At 54.9% G+C, this 22,627-nt stretch overlaps 2 protein-coding genes across 3 annotated transcripts in view; one reads left to right on the forward strand and one right to left on the reverse strand.

Moving 5' to 3' along the window:
• Positions 1-3,751, forward strand: part of DHCR24 (24-dehydrocholesterol reductase) — a 28,737-nt gene extending 24,986 nt beyond the window's left edge. Inside the window, exon 9 of the mRNA XM_008139268.3 lies at positions 956-3,751. Coding sequence (XP_008137490.1) covers positions 956-1,109 — 154 coding nt within the window. The 3' untranslated portion in view covers positions 1,110-3,751. The remainder of the gene's footprint in view (positions 1-955) is intronic.
• Positions 3,752-4,146: 395 nt separating this feature from the next.
• Positions 4,147-22,431, reverse strand: LEXM (lymphocyte expansion molecule). Of its 2 annotated transcripts, none has more exons than XM_054720955.1 (10): positions 22,347-22,431; positions 21,517-21,564; positions 20,995-21,063; positions 20,610-20,732; positions 15,259-15,396; positions 14,966-15,109; positions 13,157-13,318; positions 11,999-12,124; positions 9,865-9,998; positions 4,147-5,127 (listed from the first exon to the last, which is right to left on the reverse strand). In XM_054720955.1, exons 2-10 carry the CDS (start codon positions 21,544-21,546, stop codon positions 5,055-5,057), a joined length of 999 nt encoding a protein of 332 aa, XP_054576930.1. In that variant the 5' UTR covers positions 21,547-21,564; positions 22,347-22,431; the 3' UTR covers positions 4,147-5,054. The 2 variants fall into 2 exon arrangements, with proteins under 2 accessions (XP_054576930.1, XP_027997877.2); XM_028142076.2 differs by having other exon boundaries at positions 20,610-20,738.
• Positions 22,432-22,627: the final 196 nt, after the last annotated feature.

The raw sequence follows: 22,627 nt of genomic DNA on the forward strand, positions 1-22,627 counted from the left end.
CCTCTTCTCTCTGCATCCCCTCCTCCTCCTCCGGTCAGCACACTTGCATCCCCCAGCTGCAAGTATGTCACTGTTTGGGATGTCACTATTACTGTTACCCTCTGTCAACAGATGAAGAGCCAGGCTCAGAGGGGGTGAGTGACTCACTCAGAGTCACACAGCAAATGAGTGGCTGAACGGGAATTGGACTCAGGTTTCAAGCAGAAACCCGGGAATTGCCCCGCTCCTCGCCCTGGGGCAGATGATGGTGGTTTCCCATATGTTCAGGGGCTGCCACTCCGGGTTAGAAAACCAAAGCTAAGCTAAGGAGGGAGGAATTCGTGACTGAAAGCTACACAGAGGCCTGGATCAGAGCAGTGCTCACAAAACGGCCTGGAACAAGCTCCTGACCTACACAACACAGACAGATCTCAGAATAACTGTGAAAAAAGCCAGGAAAAAGGGGTGCCGATGTTTCCATTTATATAACATTCCAGAACCCGTGGGATGGTAGACAGCAGTGACCCCTTGGGGTCATTATCTCGACTGAGGTGATGGTTTCTAGTTTGTATACGTAAGTGAAACTTAGCAAGTGGTACACTTTCAATATGCGCAGTTTATGGAACATCAGTAGAAATATGAAGAGAGAGCAGTCAGCGGCCTGTCGGGGAGCCGCTGTGTGGTGCACCGAGCACGGGGGAAGCCAGCAGTCCGAGTTCTGCTCCTCACTCTGCCTCCACTGCCAAGCCACTTAATACCCTGAGCCTCGATTTCCCATCTGCAAAATGGGGTTAGAATTCCCGCACCACCCTCCACTACTAGGTCATGAGGGGATTAAACAAGGGAAATCCTCCAAAAGTGCTTCCTGCCTGCAAAGTGTGCTCCACAGAAGAGCGGTTGGGGTTCTCTCAGCCGCTTCCCCTCCCTGTCCCACTGACATCGCCTCCCCGTCCTCGCCCTCATCTCTGTTCTGCAGGTTCCAGATGCTGTACGCCGACTGCTACATGAACCGCGAGGAGTTCTGGGAGATGTTTGACGGCTCCCTGTACCACAAGCTGCGGGAGCAGCTCAATTGCCAGGACGCCTTCCCCGAGGTGTACGACAAGATCTGCAAGGCCGCCAGGCACTGAGCGGGAGCCCGCCCGCAGAGACAGACGTGTGGTGGGCCCTGCCCCCAGGGCCAGCAGGCATCTTCCCTTCACTCAAACTTGGCTGCTCCCCAAGATCCACACTTGCAGAAGCAAACCCCTCCAGAAATCCCACGCAGACAGCCCCGACCGACTGCTCCCAGCCTCCAGGGGCCGCCCAGTGGAGTGGGAAGGACTTGGGATTTGGAGTCAGGTAAACCTGAGTCCAATTCCCGTTCAGCCACTCATTTGCTGTGTGACTCGGAGTGAGTCACTCAACCCCTCTGAGCCTGGCTCTCCATCTGTTGACAGAGGGTAACAGTATCTGCCTACAGGCTGTGGTAGCTGTCATTGCTTCCCATTCAGCATCACATCTGACTGAAGTGCTCCGGACTCCGTGGTTGAGTCCCGAGAGCTCCATGTTGGGTCACCTGGGCACAGGCATGGCTGGAATGATGAAAGGTTGCCCTGGAGTGTCACCGCTATTGCTTCAGTCAGCTAGGATTGCTCCTCACGGGAGAAGGAAGGTTCCTCTCCACCCCTGGGGTCTCAGGAGGGCAACAGATGGGCGGGCAGGCCCAGGAAGTGCTGTGCCAAAGCCAGGTCAGATCCCAAAGTTTTCTCTGCCGTCCTCGGTGATCCTGCCCCTCCCACCTTCATGCTCAGGCTTGCATGCCCCCGGCCGTCACCGAGTCTACTCCTAGGGGACCATGCCCCTGGGGAAGACATTTCAGGGTTGAATCCAATCCCGGCCTAGGCCTGGGATTCCCGCACAGGTGGAACGAGTGGCTTCTGTCTGAATCGGGTCCAGAGGGTCTGGACTCATTCTTTGTTTTCCAGCCCCCCATGCCTCTTATCCGCAGCACCTGCTTAGTTATGGGGGGTGCGTCTGCGTTACTCTGTGGTATCGGGGCGGCGGCGGGGGCGGGGGTGGACCACACTCGCAGGAAAGTGGAGCCCGCCATTGTTAGGTTCCATGTGGATCCTCACCGTGGGGCTGAAGGAATAGAACATCAACTTGATTTCTCCAACCACTCATCTCCTTTCTTTCTCCCCCCACCCACCCCCAGCTGTCGTTAATTTCAGTGCCTTACAGATTCTAAGCTCAGAGAAAAGTTAGCTCCGTTTCCGTTCCAGAGGGAAGGGACCCTCTCTAGGTCCTTCCCCACTAACTAGAACTTGGTTGTTTATGCAACTCCATCTTAAGACCTGCCCAGCCTCAGCTAAAGACCCAGAATCTGAGGAGAACTGCGCCCTGTGAGGGAAGCTGGAGTTGAGTGAGCCGTGCCAGGCAGTGGCATCTGAGAGCAGAGCGCACACGGCAGCAGGAGTCGGGAGGCCTGGGTTTCAGCCCCTGGTGTGTGGTCCTTGTGCTGTGCAGCTGTGGGCACGTCATTTGTTCCTCGGAACTACACCTTTTCCTCATCCGTCACATCGGCACAGACGAGACCTCCCTGGGGGCCATTCTGCTATAGAAGTGCATGGCTATCTCAGACCCCATGGTTGCAAAACCCGTGGAAAGCCTCATTTGTGTGGAAAGTCAGAGGAAGAATACATGATCAAGTGGACCCTTGGGGGTGGTCTGTCATTCACAGCCCTTCAGCCCAAGGCTGGCTCTCATTTTCAGAAAGGCTTGCAGGAAGTGTTGGGCTTATCACTGCAGGTTGCCAGAATCCTCAGAGTCACGCTTTGACTGACAGATGCTCACACACACACACACACCCACACACACACCCGCCCCCCAGGGCTTGGTACACTGCCAAGTACCTTAGCACAGTCCTGTGAGTGCTGGGTGCACTCCTGGCACTCAGAAGACAAAGGGACCCCCTTACCCTTGGGCCCCTGGGAGGGGGCATAGGAAAAATATAAAAACCCCGTTCTCACGCTTGTATGCAAAGCACATGAATTCTGGCATTAGCTCTCACGGTGGGCCCATGTGCTCCAGGTTCAACTGATGATCCTACGTGCTGTAGAGGAATGGTTCACCTGGGCAGATTAACCCAACAGCTAAGGCTCGCCCATCATTTCACTGGTGAGACCTCCATCCATAAGCCACTGGGAATGTGGCCAGAGATGTTAGCAGCCTCTGTTGTCCTTAGTCCTACAAACCAAATCCTGTTCTGCACAGATCTCACCCCGAACCTGGGGCTGGGCAGGGAAGGTCTTGGGATTGCACCAGCCTCACGTTAATGTTTTATTCCAATAACGTGTTGCCTGGAAAGGCAGTCTTCCAAGCATGGTGAGCTATCGGCTTTCTCGTAGCCAGTCCCATCACTGTCCATCCGTGTGCGGGTTCCAGGTGGAGCTGAACTTCGCACTGGGGGCCAGTGTGTGGAAAGTAGAACAGGCCCCTCCCTCCAGGGCTGTGAGTTTCGTGGCTACATGAAGGTTTTCTGTAAAATCAATTGTAGCCAGTTTCTTCGGCTGGAAAGATGTATAATGTAATGGAGTGTTGCTAATAGGGAGGGGGTGTGTGTGTGATATTTTCCCCTCCTTGGTCACGGGGCCGGAGGAGAGAGGCATGAGTCTCCCCTGGCAGGCTCTCCACGGCAGGCGCTGCGCCTGCTACTGTCCAGAATACTTCATGTCCCTGTGGCTGTGTGGCCGCCGCGTCTGTAAAAATAAAAGTGTGACCTGGAAAGTAGCCTTTGTTGTTTCTTGCTCTGAGGACCACAATGTGGAGTCAGACCTGGCTCAAGTGCAGGCTCTGCCACCCACCAGGTCAGTTTCCCTCTGAACCTGCGCGCCCCTGAGCGAGGACTGAAAACATGAGGGACGTGACAGGATCATTAGGACAGTGGGCTCCTGGGTGACTTTCTGTCCCATTTTTGAACTTATCACAATGTGAACTGGCGTGGGTGCTAATAGGACCTCCCATCCACAAGGTGGAGAGCAGACTGCAGGGGGGAGGGAAGAGTCCAGGTGAGGCGATGGGGGGAGGGGGTATCTTTAAAAAAATATACGAATTCTGAATCATTCTAAGCATAAGAATAGTTTTATTCCTCAAGTTTTTTCTTTTTCCCCCTTTTTGTTTTATTTTTCCATCACCATTCATCCCCCCATACCGTCTTTCACCTCACCTTCCTCTCCCTCCCTGCAATCACCATACTGTTGTCCATATCCATGAGTTCTTTCTCTTTTTTATCTTTTTTTATTTGTCCTCACCTAAGGATGCTTTTCCATTGATTTTTAGAGAGTGTGGAAGGGAGGGGGAGAGACAGAGAAACACCAATGGGTCACCTCCCTCAGCCCATGGACTGAAGGGTTGTGGATTCAATTCCAGTCAAGGGCATGTACACCAGTTGGCAAGCTCAATTCCCGGCTGATGCTCCAACCACTGAGCAAACCCGGCTAGGGCAGGGGGAGGGTGGAGTACCTTTTTTAAGGCACCAGACCTGGTTGTCAGGAGCTCTGGGCTACAGTCCTGGCTTTGTCACCAGGTTGTGATCTAACAAATTTTGGCAAGTGAACCCTGTGAAGACGATTTCCTCACCTACAACATGGATGGAGACGGAATACTCCTGCTGGGGACCTAGAGCTGCCTTATGACACATGCCACACTCCCCCGCCTCTTGGATTTTAATGAACAGGGGGTCGAGGACTTGGGCTTTAGAATAGAAGGGGTCCCGAAAGTGTCCACCGTACGTCACCCCTTCGGTCCATCTGCTGTCTGGCTCCCATGTTCACGTCACTGGCCAGTTTGAATTCTCAGGATAACTGAGCTCCCATATCGAAAGATGCCTGGCTCCAGATGTCCCAGCAGACACTGTGACCCCAGGGAGATGTCTCCGACAGAAGTGATCCCATCACCACATCTCTCCCCTCTCCCAGGCATTCCCGGGTCCTTTCTCCAAGACCCTCCATCCCCACTTCCACCCGCCGGTCCCCAGATTTGTCCTCAGTCCTTGGGGCCCTCTGGTCACCGCAGGCTGTCCTTCACATGTGGCTTCAAGGAGTAGGATCCGAATTATAATCCACAGTTGTAAGGCACTTCCCCTTAGTGAAAGGTGTGATCCGTTCCCTTTAAAAAGAAAGGAAAAAAAGAAAATGGAACTGGCCCCTTGGAAGGGAGTGGGCCCCCCATCCCTGGAGGGTGCCCACAGGGATGAACCAGTACCTGATGGTTGTGCTTCCCAGGAGATCCTACATTGGGTGAGGGGCCAAAATTGACCTCTGGACCTTTCCTATCAAAACAGCCTGTTTCTAAGGAGGAGATCCCTCTACTTTGCACTCAGTTCAGCTCATCAGAGCCCCCAGGTTGCGTTGTCAGAGCTTCAAATACAGAATCCTAGCACCTGAAAGATCATTTAGCCCAACCCATCAGCCCAGAAACATGCCCAAGTGTCTACCCCCACCAAAAATAAAGGAAGGAAGATAGATGAGAAAGAAGGCGGGAGGGAAGGAAGGAAGGAGGGAAAGGAGTGAAAGAGGAAGGAAAGGAAGAGTGGGCAAAATTATGGCCTTGCCTTGGAGCTAAGGCCCTGCCTTTCCCTGGCGCCATGCTGTCTCCATGGTAATCACCAGACTTCTGTGTTCAATAATAAATGCGTCGTGGGGGTTGCAGGAAGCAGGAAGTCTGTGCTGAACTTCCTAAGAGTCCCCATTTCCTGACTAAACTTCCACCATAGCAGCATGCACAAAGGCCCAGGAGGTAAAAGGAAGTGATCAGGTGAGGGCAGGTGGGATGAGGACATGAAGATGAGTCATGGTGAAGGCTGGCTTTGCCTTAGCCTGCCTGCTCTCATCCTCCAGAAAGTGGGGGAAAGTGTTCTTAATGAAGAGAGGTCCTGGGTCCCATCTGCCCTCATCCTGCTTCTCACGCTGCCCTGGAACTGTAGAAAGGGGAGTGAGTGCCTTCCTCGGGAAGCTGGGAGCCACTCTGGGGCCGAACAGCTATCTGGTTCTCTTTTGCAATGTCCCAGGAGGCAGGATTTGCCCGGCAGCTAGTAAGTGCTCAACTAATTTTTGGAGACCACGCACGAATGCCATTGACTAGCAGCGACTTTAGGAAAACACTTTCTCCAAATTGATTTGTCTCAACTGAAAAACACTGAGAGTAATACCTACCTTTTAAAGTTACTATGTCCAGTTAAGACATAAAAAATCATTATACAGCCCAGCCAGCATGGCTCAGTGGTTGAGCGTCGACCTATGTATGAACCAGGAGGTCATGGTTCAATTCCTGGTCACGGCACATGCCCGGGTTGCAGGCTCAATCCCCAGTAGGAGTGTGCAAAAGGCAGCCAATCAATGATTTTTTTCTCATCATTAATGTTTCTATCTCTCTCTCCCTCTTCTTTCCTCTCTGAAATCAATAAAAATATTCTTAAAAAGAGAAAGAAAATCACTATACATTATAAATATATTTCAATTATAAGTATTATTACAAAGAATGGATATTTATTATTTCAATCTTAGATTTCTGGACAAGGAATATGGCTTTAGTTTAAAATGCTAAAAAGGTAGTATGCATATTGAAGTACTTAGGAGGAAGTATATTGATGTCTGCCATTTACTTTGAAATTTATCAAATTATAAGATGAGTAATAGAAGGATAGAAGAATGAGAATGGATGAATGATTAGTAGATTAATAGATGAATAGGTATATGTCATAAAGCAAAAAGAATAAAACATTAATGATATAATCTAAGTGGTAGGTATAGGGGCACATTGTAAAATCATTTCAATTTTACTGTATGTTTGAAAGAATTCATAATAAGATGTCAGGTAAAAAAATCTTAAGGAAAAATGAATTTCTCCCTAATTAAATGGAAGTTCCCACGTGTTCCTTTCATGGAGCTACCCAGATGCTGGGCCATTTCATCAATGAATGCACTGACTCGTCCTTTGACACACATCCACTGAGCTCCTCCTACGCATGACAGACAATAGAGAAGTTCTGTTCATTGGCACCACAAGCATATGGACAAATATTACAATATAATGGGGACAGGGCTCCAACCAGGGAACTCACAAGAGGCTGAGAATAAAGAGACACTATCTGGAAAAATCTCGGAAGCCTCATGGTTAAGCACAGTTGCGGAGATGGATAGGAGTTTTCCAGAAACTGGGAGAAGGCTGTTCCAAGAACAGATCACAGCGTGGCCAAAGGCTGAAGAGCAAGGGGGTAGTACAAAGCGAGGCCTGGCTGGAGCACAGAGAGCCCAGGTCCACACAGCCAGCCACAGGTGGCCAGACGGAGTAGAGAGACCTGGCTGTGCGAGCCAGAAAGGTGAGCGGGTGGAAAACCTGGTCCATAGGGTCAGTCGGCCAAATGTATCAGCACCGACAGACACAGCTCTAAGGAAGGACAAACAAAAGGCGGCCTTTCCCAGGCAGGAGGGAAGTCCCAGGCTGCCGAGCGAGGCGCGGTTTGGCAGGGAGGAGGAGGTGAGGCTTGGGAGTGCGGGGTGAGAAAGATGAGCTGTAACGACGCATTCCAGAAGGTGACTTCGCAACTCTCCCACACATGCCCTCCCTTGCCGGACTGAAGACAGCAATTGTGCAAAGACATGTTGTGTCCTGCCAACCCACAGCCTCCCCCAAACGGGCCGAGGAGGAGAGAGGCTGAAGCACAGGGCGGAGTCAGAGCCGGCTCCTCGTCGCTGCCCTACCTCCGTTTGGCTGCAGGACCCTGAGCTTTCCCATCACCCACCCCTCCGAGCCTCACTCACTCATGTGCAAATGGGGAAGGTCGCACTGCCATCGCCCTTGTCTTTCCTCGGCAGCTGCACACCCCGTGGCTGTCTGCGCTCTCGCCCACAGCTGTGCACCCTGGACTGTGATCGCCGCCCTGGAGCCAAGGCAGGGATGCACAACAGCACGACCCTGAGGAGCTGTGAGGAGCCAGTGAGAGCGCTTCCAGCCATCCAGTCCCCATTTGTTTTTGTTAATTCTGTGCTCCTGCTTTGTTATTTATTTATTTATTACTTATTTTTACAAATCGAGTGAAAGAAAAATACTCGGAGGAAGTGGAGACAATGCAGAGTAAAAGGAAACCTACGGAAAACTCATTATCCTTAGATGAAAGGACATGCTGCATGCATGACACAGAGCAGGGTGCTATTAAAGAGAAAGGAATGCCCTGACTGGTTTGGCTCAGTGGATAGAGCGTCGGCCTGCGGACTCAAGGGGTCCCAGGTTCGATTCCGGTCAAGGGCATGTACCTTGGTTGCAGGCACATCCCCAGTAGGGGGTGTGCAGGAGGCAGCTGATCGATGTTTCTCTCTCATCAATGTTTCTAACACTCTAACCCTCTCCGTTCCTCTCTGAAAAAAATTAATAAAATATATATTAAAGAGAAAGGAACACACAAGAGGCCCTGGCTAGTGTTGCTCAATGGTTAGAGTGGCAGTCCAGCACACCGAATGTTCGCGGGTTCCATTCCTGGTCAAGGGCACATGGCCAGGGCGCCTGTGGGAGGCAACCGATCTATGTCTCTCTCTCACGTCAATGTTTCTCTGTCTGTCTGTTTCTCTCTCTTTCACTGTCCCCCTCCCTCCTCCCTCCCTCCCTCCCTCCCACTCTCCCTAAAAATCAGTGGAAAAAATATCCTCCGGTGAGGATTTTTAAAAAACACACATAAGAGCTCTTAGAAATGAAAAAAGATGACAACACATAAAAGGGTAATAGTAAGGAAGAAAGATAAGGACAAAGAAAATTTACCAGAAAGTGGGACAGAAAAGGTAGATAAGGTAAATAAAGGGGGAAAAGACAAGAAAATTACAGCGTCAAACCATTCATCTGAAAGAGAAGACGGAGAGGGGGAAATCGTCAAAGACAAAAACATCAAACTTTTCCCAGAATAGAAGGTGCTGAGTTTTCAGAAGGAAAGGACCCACGAAGTACCCAAAGCAATAAATGAAAACAGACTCACACGAAGACCCATGGCCATGAAATTTCAGAACACGAGGGACAAAGAGAAGATCCTAAAAGGGTCCAGAGAGGAAGATGCAGGCTGCATACAAAGGACAGAAAACCGGAATGGCACCAGAATTCTCAACAACCACACTTGAAACTCAAAATTCCAAGGGAAGATTATTTCCAACCTAAACGTTTATATCCAATCAAAGTATCAATCAGTTTCTCAGGTAAGGAATATAATTTTTTTTTCCTGGAATGCAGTCTATCAAAAATGTTACCTCCCATTCCTTTTTCTGAGGAAGCCACCAAAGCAAGGAAGACACAGGACTACCTTGACACAAATAATCAATTAAAAGCTGGTTTTCCCTGAGCAGTCCTGGTCCTCACACCCTCCCCGGGATTTCCAACAACAGAACGATCAACACTAAAGTGCATGCTTCACATTTTCACATTCCTCAAACTAAGAACATACTGTCACCGATGGCCTCTTAGGTCAATAAAATGAGGCGGCCGCTAACACTTGCAAGTCGTTTCACAGCTAGCTCTGGTCACAGGGTGCAGCCTTGCGAGGCAGAGCCTGGACGGTGTGGGTCGTGGGTGAAGGAGTTAGTGTTGGTGAGTTCCGTTTCCTTACCACAGCACCTCATCTGGGTCTCCACAGTCCTCTGCCCATCTGACAGCTAAGGAAAATGAGGCTCAGAGAGGTTAAGCGACATGCCCCACACCTCACACAGCCAATAACCGGCAGGGCCGGGATCTGAACTCTCTCCATGGCCACAGCTGTTTGGCAGGCTCTGGGGGCAGCAGCCGTGTTCCCTTGGGAAAGGAGCACAAGTTGGGGGACGGCCCTGCCCACCCTAGAGTGAGCTCTGCTGGAGCTCCAGGGGCACTCACTGCAAGAACTTGTCCCGGGCCGGGTTTGAGGGATAGCGCTTGGCTCCGCCCATGAACAGGGACCGGTATCGCTGCCGCTGGTCCTTGGTCTCCAGCAGCCAGGTGTTGAGGTAGTAGCCCACACCTACGGGGTTCTGCACAGGGAGAGAGGCAGGCTGTGAGCAGGTGGACGCCTGGCCTGGAGACTTGATCTCAGGCCTCCTCCCTCCCCAGGCTCCTCCCTACTGTCTTTATTATGGGATGACTTGTGTCCCCAAAAAAGATGTGGAAGCCTTAACCCCCAACCCCTCAGAGTGTGACCTTAGTTGCAGATGCAATTAGTTAAGATGAAGTTGCACTGGAGTAGGGTGGGCTCTTAACCTAACGTGACAGGGGTCCGTGTAGAAGAAGAGATGGGGCGGGGGGAGGGGAGGGGAAGGGGGAATATGGCCACACAACACAGAGATTGGGGGATACATTTCCATGGAAGCCCAAGGATTGCTGGCCGCCACAGGCGAGGAAGAGGAAGGATTCCCCCAGCAGGTCTCAGAGGGTCAGCCCTGCTGACGCCTGGATTTCAGACCTCCGGCCTCCAGATCTGTGAGAGGATAAATCCCTGTTGCTTTAAGCCACCTAGTTTGTGGTACTTTGCTATGGCAGCCCTAGGAAATGAATGTGCCAGCCCACCCAGAACCTGGGTCGGCCATGGATACAAGACAGAGGTTCAGAGCGGAGATCAACCTGCCCAGGGGGACCAGTGAGGGCCGAGCAGCCTCAGGACAGGGACCCGCCATCCTCGGAGAACGGCACCAGGATGAGCTGGGAGACGCTGGGAACCAAACCCTGGTCCAGTGTGAAGCTGAACTTGCTGCCAACAAGAGAAAGGCCTGTCTCGTGGGGGAGCAGGCTCCCAGCCAGATGTGCGGGCGAGCGCAGCCTCTGGACCCCGGGCCTCACCTCGGCCCCTCCCACTTCGGCCAGCCCTGGGGCAGCAGCAAGGTCATTTGGCTCTTTTCTAAACATCTCATTTGGGGTGTCCGAGGGAAGACCCTCCTCCCTGCAGGAGATGCAGGCTGGCGGTGAGAAAAGGAAGGAGGAGGGGAACTGACCAGCTGGTCCTCATGAGCAGCAGGAAGGGCAGGTGGGGTAGATACACTGGGGACCACGCCATCTTTCAGGGAGGTGGGAGGTGGGAGGTGAGGAGGTGAGGAGGTGGGGAGGTGGGATGGCTGGCATGCCGCTGTCCTTGGGAGTGGAGCTCAGGTGCGGGGTGGGATGAGGCAATGGGAGCGTAATGAGAAGACAAGTGAGTTACAAGCAAGATGTTCCCAGGGAAACCAGGAGAGGCCTTAAAAATATACAGCTGTTCAGCCCGGCCGGCATGACTCAGTGGCTGAACATCGACCTATGAACCAGGAGATCACGGTTTGATTCCGGTCAGGACACATGCCCGGGATGCAGGCTCAATCCCCATTAGGGGGCACGCAGAAGGCAGACGGTCAATGATTCTCATCATTGATGTTTCTCTCTCTCTGAAATCAATAAAAATATATTTTTTAAGAACACACCTGTTCAAAACCAGGCACAGCTAACCTGTGCTACTGGAAGTCAGGACAGGAGAAGATTACATCACACATGGGGTTGGCTGCCTTTGGGGAGGGGGAAGATGGGAAAAGGGGGGACACTGGAGTCCTTGCTCATCCAGGGAGGAGAAACAGGCCAACTCCACCAGTTGCCCCTGAGGCCTCAAGACAAATACAAAGAGAGAAGGGAGGGAGCGCTCCCCTGAAAAAAGAAGAGAATGAGACAGTTCTGGGTGATGTCCCTTAGCGCAGTGGTTCTCAAAGTGTGGTCCCTGGGGCAGCATCATCTGCATCACCCGGGAACTTGTCAGAAGTGGAAATTCCCAGGCCCCGCCCCAGGCTCTGAATCAGGTGCTCTGGTGTGGGGTCCAGCAATCGGTGTTTTAACAAGCCCTCTATGGGGATGCTAATGCCCACTCAAGTTTGAAAGCGGAGGTCTTAGAGAAATATCATAGTGGGAGTGGGTGTTAGTCCGTGGGGGAGAGAAGGTAGGGAACAGGCCTCACTCAGAGCATCAATTCCCGGGGGGCAGTGGGTTTGGGGCTGCTCGTCGCCCCCAAAGACCCACTCACCCAACTCCCCATAAGCATCTGGTTGGTCCTTCCGCTTGCCCGCTTGGAGGACAGCAGGAATGGCGGCTGGTTGCCACGTTTGCATTCCTTCTCTGGAGGAAGCCACATACCGGGCCCAGACGTGGCCTAGGGGTAAGGGGTAGAGATGGTCAGCCTGGGGCCAGGGCAGGTGAGGGTGCCCGATAGCCCTGGGCCTTGAGCCAAGGACAGTGGGAGGCCAGCCACCTCCCAGATCACCAGGAGCCCACCTCCCAGGGTGAAGGGCCCTATGGTGCCCTCATAAATCCAAGCCTCCCATACTAACCCCCACGCTCTAGCCTGACACCTCTTTCCAGGTTCCCAGGGTCCTCCAGGCCTGGGAGGGTCCAGAGAGATGACAGACCCCAGCCTGGGAGCAGAAGCCTCCAGACTCTGGAGCTCGATGGGTTGGGTCCGACTGGCTCCGTCTCGCCCTCGCTGGGGGAGCCTGGGCAAGCCCTTCCTATCCCTGGGGCTCCGTTTCCTTTTGGGAAATGCAAATGGAAACCCCTCCAAGGGTGGCGATGCTGGAAGGGGCCCGGCCCAGAGCAGGCATTCGGGAAATGCCGGTACCCTTTTCCCTTCCCCACACCCTGCTGGGGAGGGGGTGCCCAGCTAAAGTCGGGGTCTACTTAGATGACAGGCTGTCACCCCACAGAGGGGGGCCCAAGACTCCCTCAGCGGGAACAGGCATGCAGTCCTGGTCAGGGCAGAGCCCTTGTTTGCACTCTGCCCTGCCCCAGTGTCCCCCCTTGTTTTCTCTCCAGGGACCGGGGGCGGGGGGGGGGGGGGGTTGGGGAGTAGGGTGCAGATCAATGCCGACCGGGCACTTTCTCTGACCAGGCTCTACCCTATGAGCTCCAGTCTTTAACCTCATTTAATGCCCACAGCCACCTGGCACGCTCCTGGTTAGATCAAGGTGCAAACCAAGGCTCAGAGAGGAGAGGGACTCGCCCAGTGTGACTGGGAAGTGCAAGACCAGGCCTGGGAACCAGATGGGTCTGACACGAGGCTGAGCTCTCCCTCCCCCCCCCCCCGAACCCCTGAAATAGCCACCGCACTGGACCCTGGCCCTCAGGAGTACTTTCCAAGAGAGGAAGGAAGGAAGGCAGGCGGGGATGGGGTGGGGGAGGAACTGACTAGTTTTCGGGGACACTGGCTGAGGGTGCTCCAGTAAATCCTCTCTGAAGGGGTTGTTGGGTTGCGGGAAAGTTTGGAAAACGCCCCACGCTTCTTATTGCAAGGAGAGTTAAGTTCTTCCACGAAGCTCTTGACACTCATCAGCTCACTGGGCTTTTTTTTCTGAGAAACAGAGAGGAGGGAAAGGTTCTCTGTTAAGCCGGGGGAATCAAACGCCCCCCTCTGGGCCCTCCCCGGCAATTGGAGAAAAGCAAGTGGCCACCCAATGAGGCACCACTCCCCACCCACTGCAGCCAGGACACCTGCGGCCAGGCCCGCGGCAGGTGAGGCAGCCCCAGCTGGGCGGATCGGTCGGACAGTCTCTAGCACCCCCTCCCACAGGCCCGCTTTGAGGGTATCCATTCCTTCTTTCTTTCAGTTGTTTCATGAACATTTACTGAGTCTCGTGGGGAAACCTAGGACGTTTGGGCAGAGAACTACTCTGTGTGATACGATACTGGTGGGTACATGTCATCATCATACATTTGTCCAAACGCACAGAATGTACGCCACCAAGAAGCTAATGTCAGCTGTGGACTTTGGGCCATGATGTGTCAATGCAGGCTCATCCTATCTAACAAAAGGCTAATATGCAAATCAACCGAATGGCAGAACGACCGGTCGCTATGACGTGCACTGACCACCAGGGGGCAGACGCTCAGCGCAGGACTGCAGGCATCAGGTGGCTCAGTTCAATGGCCGTTTACCAACTGACCCAAAAGTATTCAACATATCCCCACGCACCCTCTTCCCAGCACTCCGGTGCCCATTACACAGCACTCACCACCTGCTAACACTCTATCTTGTTTTTCACTCGTGACTATGTCTCCATTTCCATTAGAATGTAACCGCCAAAGGGGCAGGTGTGCCCTGCACCTAGACCATTACCTGGCATAAACGTCCACACAGAGCGACGTGGAGACAAAAAAAAAAAAAAAATAGGTAATTACACAAATACTGGAGTCCAGTTGCTATGAGCATGAAGAAAGCAAAGCACAGGGTGCGATGGATCACACAACAGGAACTTGATGGGTACAAGCTAAGGGAGGCTCAAGCTAAAATTATGTTTTTAATGTATTTTTATTGATTTCAAAGAGGAAGGGAGTGGGGGAGAGAGAGAGAGGGAGAGATAAACATCAATGATAAGAGAGAACGATTCATCAGCTTCCTCCTGCATGCCCCTACTGGGGATCGAGCCACCCTGACCAGGAATCGAACCTTGACCAGGAATCGAACCCTGACCTCCTGGTTCATGGGTCGACACTCAACCACCGAGTCATACTGGCCAGGCTCGAGCTAAAATTATGCCTCAGTTTCCCCTCCCAGCCCTCCAGTTCTCTGCCTAGTTAACTGTGCCACTAACCCGGCCAGCTTAGCTGGGTCTGCGATGCCCGGAAAGTAAGTGTGTCCAGAACAGCAGCACCCAGAACCTGAGCTGTCCGAGTCCCTGAAGGCTTTGCGGCCAGTCTCCCATCCACGGCCTTGTGGCCATCTGCACGGCTTCTGTAACTCGTGCCAGTGCAGAGGAGAGAGGACTGGCAGTGAAGTCAGACAGACGTGCGGGGGTTCAAATCCCAGGTCTGCACCTTATGAGTGGGGTGGCCAGCCTCGGTTCCCTCATCTAACACAGGGAGCCATATCTCGCCCGCTGCGAGGGTGAAGTGAGCAGGATGTGGGAAGGGCATGGTGCCCGGCACACGGCGGTGTTCCGGGTGGTAGTGAGGCCTGTTATCCTGCTGGGGAGATCAACCCCCACGTGAGGGTACCCACCTGCACAGAGAAATGTCCGTAAGGCTGGGGCTTGCTTCGATCGCCGGAGAAAGTGTCATAGGGGCCGCGGGTGCCCATGGCGCGTTCCACGAATGCCTCGATGCCACTTTTGAAGGAGTAGGTGCATGGTGCCAGGCCGCTGCCCTGGAACAGAGCACAGACGCCAGTCTCTGTGGAGGGCTGCCGAAGCAGGCCCCTCGCCTCTGGGGGGTCTCGGGTTCCCCATCTGCTCTGGGAGTCTGCTCCCAGGACTATGCAGGCAGCGGCCAGGCTGGGCCAGGGGAGGGGGCTACCTCGTGACCCAAGGGGTGCGGCTTGTTGGTCATCCGGCACATGAGGCCCTCGGAGTGAGAGCGGTTCCAGGCCTTCTCCTCCAGCCTTGTGTAGGGGTTGCCCTTCTCTCCATAATTTCCAGGGCCCGGATAGTAGTTCTGTGGGGAGACGGGGAGACATGCGGCCATCAGTCCCACGCTTGGTGCTCAGCGCACCTGAGGAAGCGATGCCCCCAAGAGGGGGGCAGGATTTTCAGGTGCCAGCCGCCCCCCAACACACAGCACTGTTGACCGAGGAGCCTCCACCGCCGATCGGACCTTCAGTTCCACAGTCAGACTCTTCACCAGGGCCCTGCTGCCTCTCAGCTCACCTTTTGCTGCTCCTTTCTGACAGCCCCACTCCGGCCTAAGCGGGTCTCTGCTGGTCCCCAAACACGTGCCATTCTGCCAACCTCCTTACCTGTGCTTACTTGTGCTGTGACTGCCCCCCGGAATGCCCTGCCTGCCTTCTCTGCCTCGGAAAATTATTCTAATCCTGCAGAGCCAACTGAAATGTCCTCTCAGAAATGAACCTTCCTTCCCCTGTCAGCCCAGCCGGTCTCGGAAATTCCATCTATTACATCCAGGTCACAGCCCTGCATTTGCATGAATGAGTTTCATACTGTGCCGTGACCTGGATGGATCTGGAGTCCTGGGTTCGAATCCTGCCTCTGCTGTTTTCCTAGCTGAGTGAATCCCTGAAATAGCCACCGCACTGTACCCTGTTGGGCAGACCACTCAATCGGTCTGAGCCTCATGGTCCACCTTTGTAACGTGGGAATAGTAATACCTTCTTCCAGGGTGATGAGGATAAAATGTGCAAATGTCCATAAAGCGTCCTGCACGGTGCCCAGCACATAGTGAGCACTGACGCATGGTAAGTCAGGTGGGGTGGCTGTGGTGAGGGGGTGAGAGGAGGTAAGAGAGGCTGGAATGACCACCGGGGACCTTGACTGCCAAGGTCAGAAATAGTCTTTCAGCTGGCTGGTGTGGCTCAGTGGTTGAGTGTTGACCCATGCACCAAGAGGTCACGGGCTCGATCCCCAGCAGGTGTGTAGGAGGCAGCCAATCAATGTTGATGTTTCCCTCTCATCGATGTTTCTATCTCTCTCCTCCCTCTCCCTTCCTCTATAGCTAAAATCAATAAAAACATATACATATATTTTAAAATAAATATGTTCTTTGTAGGTGGAATGAGAAGAGCCACCCTGCAATGTATTCCAGTGGGTGGGTGTGGAGGTCCTTGACCAAAGACCCAGAGGGATGTTTGTTGCTGTTCTGCATCTTTTAGCCACCAGGGGTCACCACTGCTCCATGATGGCTCAGCCCTTCCCACCTCTGGTCCCTAGAAGCCCTGGGGAAGCAGCCAGACCAGGCAGCCAGGCGGGAGGAGAGGACCGGAGCTCTGCTGGGAGTCAGGCCTGTGAAGGCACCTGAATTGCTGCCCTCGGAGGAACACGACTCAATGTTGGCCGCTCCCAGGGCCTGGGTTTCCGGTGTGCTCAGGAGGAAAGCCCCACGGCGGGAAGCTGGGTCCCTGCACCATGTGGTAGGTGTTCACAAGCCTAACATCTTGGTCCTGGAGGCAACCGCTGAAATCAAATCAGTGCCGTCCACAATTGCAGATGGGGAAACCGAGTCGCAGAGAGGCAAACCTGGGTCCAAGGTCCCTCCTCCAGAAAGAGGCAGTGCAAGGGTCCCAATTCCAAAACCCACCATCTTTCTGAGCCTCTACTGTTTGCCAGGCACCATGTCGGCACTGCGGCGGGAGGGCAGTGAGCCACATCGTGTCCGGACCTTCAAGGCGACCCACAGTCCTAAAAGGACGAGGTGGCCGCGGCCTCTGCAGCCCAGTGCGGGCACTCCGTGGCAGAGCCTCACCCTTCCCTCAGACTTTCAGGTCCAGAGGGGTGTGTGGGAACAGAGGAACTGGCACTTATAAGATTGTTTCAGCCCTGACTGGTGTGGCTCAGTGGCTAGAGCATAGGCCCGTGGATTGAAGGGTCCCGGGTTCCAGTCTGGTCTAGGACATGTACCTCAGTTGCAGGCTCCAACCCTGGCCCTGGTCAGGGCACATGCGGGAGGCAACCAATCCTCAGTGGGGCCTGAGGCTCACTGAGACCTGATTCTGAGGTGTGAGGCGCTGAGGAAGGTGCTGGCAATGTAGGAGACCAGGGAATCCATCAGGGGCTGCCCCTGGGTGGGGTGGGGCAGTGGTCTGGGCCAGGCCTGAGGCAGCAAGGCTGGGAGGAGGACAGGAGGCGAGAGCACAGACCCCAGTGACTACAGAGGACAGGGGTCTGGGTCCCGGCTCTGGCAGCTGGGTGGAACCGTTCCCTGGAAGAGCAGGCCTGGGGGAGATGTTGACATGTGATGGGGGATGGTGGGTGGGTGCAGAGTCTGAGGTGCCTGAGGGAGCCTGGGGTGGGGATCTGGAGCCATCTGCATGGAGCCGGGCTGAGGGAGAGAGATCACCCCGAAGTGGGGAGGGCTGGGGAAGAGGAGCCACGGAGGGAGGCTGGCGGAGGAACTCCAGGGCTGCAGAGCCCAGTGTCCCCAAAGCCAAGAGCGGGGAGAATGCAGAGGGAAGGGTGGTGGCAGCACCCAGTGCCAGTGGGGGGTGGGGCTCAGAAACCAGAGGAGAAGGCATGGCCTTTGCAGGGTTCAACAGCCCCATCCTCTGGGGGGCGGGGGGAGGAGTAATGGGACCCCAAATCAGGCCCCTCAGCTTTGGCAGGTGGTGTTGATGGACCTACAGAGGTGGGGGGACAACATGGGGGCCAGAGACAGGGGAGGCCATCAGGTTCCCAGCCCAGGGCTCACAGCAAGGCGATGACTGAGGAAAGCAGGCCCGGGACGTGAGCTCCCCGCTGCCTTCACCCACCAGGGCAGTGACACCTCCTTGAACTTATTGTCCAAGGCTGAGCCTAGGAGAGCAACTCCGGGAAAGCCCGCAGGGCCTGGCCAAGGTGCCTGCAGGGGCAGATGTGGGGACCAGAGGGAAGGAGACAGCTGGAAGGGAGGGACACGCCATGGCATTGTCACTCTGGCCAACACTCCCAGGTGCCCTAGAGCTTGGGACTGGGGACACAGGAAGGAAACACACAGTATCGGATGTGCTCCCCAACTCCTCCGCCCTCAGCCGGGCTGGGCTCTGACATTAGACCCTGTCCTCCACAGTGACTTAGGGACAAAATCCAAGGGAGCCACGCCGATGGGCACAGCGCAGCGGTTACGCGTGGACACCTGAATTCAAACCCTGCTTCTGTCACTTAGTAGCTCTGTGGCCTTGGGCGGTTACTGAAACCCTCTGAACGCCAGTCTTCTCATGTAGAAAGTGGAGATGATGACAGTGACTACTCCATAGGGTTGTTGTGAAGATTAAGTTAATTACTACACTGAAGTGCTTAGGACAGTGCCTGGCCTGGGTAAGTGTTGTGTTAAGTGTCAGCTATTACTACCTTAGATTTGAAGCTAGTGACTCACTTTTAAACGCCTGCAGGCAACCCCTCTCTATGTTGCAGTTACAGCATCTAAACCTGAAGATGCAGGTACCTGTCCCCTGAGCAAGGCAAGGAGTAATTTCCAGGCCGCAGAGAAGGCTTCCCAGTGACGAGGTGTGGGGAAAAGGCCCTGGATGTAGGGTTGGACATTCCTGGCTTGCAGCTGTGCAGCCTGAGGCAAGTTGCTTACCCTCCCTGAGCCTCCAGGGCCTCATTAGGAGTGAATGTAAAAAAATGAGAATGTTGTGGAGCACCTGGTACTTAGGAGGCCGGCATGCACAGTGTCCACAGATACTTCTTGTGTGCCTACTATGTGCCAGGAACCGCTAGGATCTGGGGATCTGCAGCAGCTAGGCAGATGTGGTCCACCCTCAGGGGCTGATTCCAGTGGGGAGAGGGGGGACTAAACACAGGATCACAATAGGGGTGCTTAGGAAAGGGAGATGTCATCCAGTGGGGGCTCAGGTCAGACCTTGGAGCTGAGCGCTGAGGGATGAGTAGGAGTTTCTTAGGTGAAGGGCTCCTAAAGGAAGAAGGGCATTTCTGGCAGCAGGGAGAGTGGGAGCAAAGCCCTAGTTGAAAGAGCGTGGTGCGTGTGAGGAGCTGGGAGCAGCCAAGAGTGTCCAGCACAGAGCGTGCGAGGGCCAGGGGAGGCGAGGGCCAGAGCAAACCGAGTACTCACTCAGTAGAGTGTGACTCCTGCCTTCTCTCTCATGACCTTACTGAGCTTGAACCCCATTCAGTGTCTCCCCGCCCCCCCCCCCCCCCCCCACACACACACACAGACGTGGGATGTTCACCCTGGCCCACAGTGGTACCACTGTGGCCCTCCTGCCCGCCCCCTCCCATGGCCATCACCTCTCATGGCCATCACCTCCCACCTGGACCACTGCAGCCTCCAGCCTTCACCTCCACAAGCAGGGTGTACCTCTGAAAATATCAGCCAGGCCCTTCCCAACAAAACCCTCCTCTGTCCTCACACAGCCCTTGGAATCCAACCAGAAGCCCCACGTTGCTGCAAGGTCCTCCTGGCCGGCCCTCGGTGCTCTGCTCTCTCTCCTCCTCTGTCCTTGCCCACTCTCTCCGGCCACACTGGCCTCTGCCGGCTGGTCTAACTCAGGGCCTTAGCCTTTGCGGGTCCCGCTCGCCCAGAGTGCTCTCTCGCAGATACCATGAACCTCAGTTGCTCACATCCTGCAGGTTTTGCTCAGATGTCACCTCGTCCCAGAGCCCATCCCCGGCCACTCTATAAATTACACTTCCATCACTCTCTATCCCTCCCGTCTCAGGTTTCCTCATAAGCCTGATGGCGTATGACTTGCTTCTTTATGCTGCTGTTTCCAGCTCTAGGGCACCAGCTCCAGGACAGCAGGAACCTTGTTTTCGTCACTGCTGGGTCCCCAGGACCAACAACAGTGCATGGCATTTAGAGGGTGCCCCACCATTACTGGCTGGACATATAGACGAATGAGTTTGTTGAGCACCTAATGTGTGCCGGGCTCTGTGTGTGTGTGTGTGTGTGTGTGTGTGTGTGTGTGTGTGTGTGTCGGGGGGGTGGGGGGGGGAGGCGCCTCAGAGATGAACCAGACCCATCCCTGGCAGCAGGGAACTTCCGGTCTAGTTGGGGGACAGACACAGGGCTATACACCAGCCAGTGGCCTTGAGGCTGTGGCCCTGGAAAACTGAGGGCTGTGGGGACCCAATGGGGAGCCGGGCCAAGCCTGGGGAGGAAATGGGACAAGAGGGGGCGCTTCCAGCACCACCCAGGCACCCTGCTCTGAAAGGAGCAGAGGGTGGGAGGGCGCCCAGTCCTTCCAGGAGGACACCTACCCCGATGAGTCCTCGGAAGCGAAGCTCCCCGGAGCTGAGCAGCCCCCGGTTGCTGCACGGTTTCCGCTGCAGCTGTTCTAAGAAGTCTTTGAAGTTGTAGGAGCCAGGCCCGAGCTTGTCCTTCTGCCCCTTCAAGAAAAGAGAGAAGGTGAACACCTTGAACTTGGGGGTGTCCACATGGAAGGAGCCCGGGGAGATGATGGTGGTCCTTAAAGGACGAGCTCTCCCGGGCCTGGGAGGACGCTGAGGCCTCCACTGGAGCGGGGAGCAGCGCGGCCCAGGGACCTCACCTGCAGCCGCTTCTCTCTCGTGATGGTCTGGAACTAGAAGTGGGGCAGCTGGGGCAGCCGATGGCTTTCTGGGCCTTGGCCCAGCCTGTACCCACCTCCTTCTTGACCTTTTTCTTGCCGAAGCAGATCTCCTTGCAGCCATAGGTCCCAGGTCCTAAGTAGGACTGAGTCAGAGCACAGTCAGAGCTGGGACAGCCACACCCACCCAGTCCACCCACAGCAAGTCCTCACGAAGTTGCACCCTGACCTGGGCGTGACCTGCCCCTCTCGGCCCCACCCCCAGCACCTAGCCTGGCACTGAGGGGCCTGGTACTCAAGGAACCAACATGAATTCCTCTGTCATTGGCCTCCCCACACTTCAGGGAGGAGTAACTCAGTCACAGCCCACAGCCCGCCAGTGCAAGAGGTGGGGCTGGAACCCAGGTCTCTGTGGCCCCCACCCACGCTGTTTTCACTACAGTCCTGCCCTGGCTCCAACCAAGCTCCGTGCTGAGGCCTAAGGGCGTGGAGAGGTGTAAGGCTTATCCCTAGATGGCTCAGCTCAGCCACCAGGGTGGGGGGCTCAGAGGGCAGAGGCCAGCCCACGTGGGAGGGTCAGCAAAGCTGGGGAGACTCACGTAGTCTATGGAACGAAGCGGGGCCTCCATGAAGGTTCACAGCTGCTTCTGCTCAGGATAAACAGCAGAGACATCACACGTGGGGAAGGACAGAGGCCGTGGGAGAGCCCAGCGCCTGGCCCCAGCCCCAGCACGAGCAGGTTGGGGGCAGGGAAGGTGACTTTGGAGCTAGTCCGTGCAGGGTGACAGCGCTGCTCCCACCTCAGGGCCTTCGTCCTTCCTGGTCACCTCCCACTCTTGCCTGGTCCCCTTCCCACCACTGGGAGGCTTTACTCAAAAGTCATTTTCTCTGTGCAACCCCCGCCCCACCCTCCAGCACGCACCTCCTCCTCCTCCTCCCAGCTTTCTTTTTCTCCACAACCCTTATCACTACCCAACATTTTATACACTGTTCTTTTTTGTTTATCATCCACTCCAACCACCCCGCCCCACAAGAATGCAATCCCTGAGTACAAGGTTTTGCTGTTTTGTTCACTGCTGTATCCCCAGGTGCTACAACATATAGAGAAGGCGGTGTGTATATCTCAATATCATATCTAAGTATGAATGAAGAAAGACCCCTGGACTGAAACCCCACCCGCCACTTTTAAGCTGAGCGACCTGCTATGCAGGGGCCAGGGCACTTGGCCCCTGAGCCTGGCACCTTGTAGGTGCTTTTGAAATGGTTTTAAATAATTTAATCACAGTGATCAACAGACTCTAGACAGGGAAGTGCAGCAGGTGTGGGGGGAGGGGTGTCCAGCCTCCCACCCCTCACTGCCCCGCTCCTTCTACAGCTCCTCCCTTGCATTGATGGCCCTTTCTCCTTCCAGCTTCCAGCCCAGCCCCACCTGTGGCTCTGTACCCCAAAAGGCAAGGCGCTCCGCTCCGCTGGCCCGCCCCAGCGGCGAGGTCCTTGGCGGGCTGGGCCTCCCCCCTCCCTCCCCCCCTGGACTCCTGCGCGCGCCTGTCGCTGGACCTCGTGGGTCCGCGGGCCTCCGCTGCTGCCACAGCAACCGGGCCTGAGATTTGTGATTCGCCAGAGAACCCTGGCGCGTCTGTGCCCACGTGGCGCCCCCACAGGCCTGCCTGCGCTGTCCCCCGACTTTTTCACTGCGCTGTGCACGTTTTC

Source organism: Eptesicus fuscus, chromosome 9 (genome assembly GCF_027574615.1).
Source record: "Eptesicus fuscus isolate TK198812 chromosome 9, DD_ASM_mEF_20220401, whole genome shotgun sequence".
Classification (NCBI taxonomy): domain Eukaryota; kingdom Metazoa; phylum Chordata; class Mammalia; order Chiroptera; family Vespertilionidae; genus Eptesicus; species Eptesicus fuscus.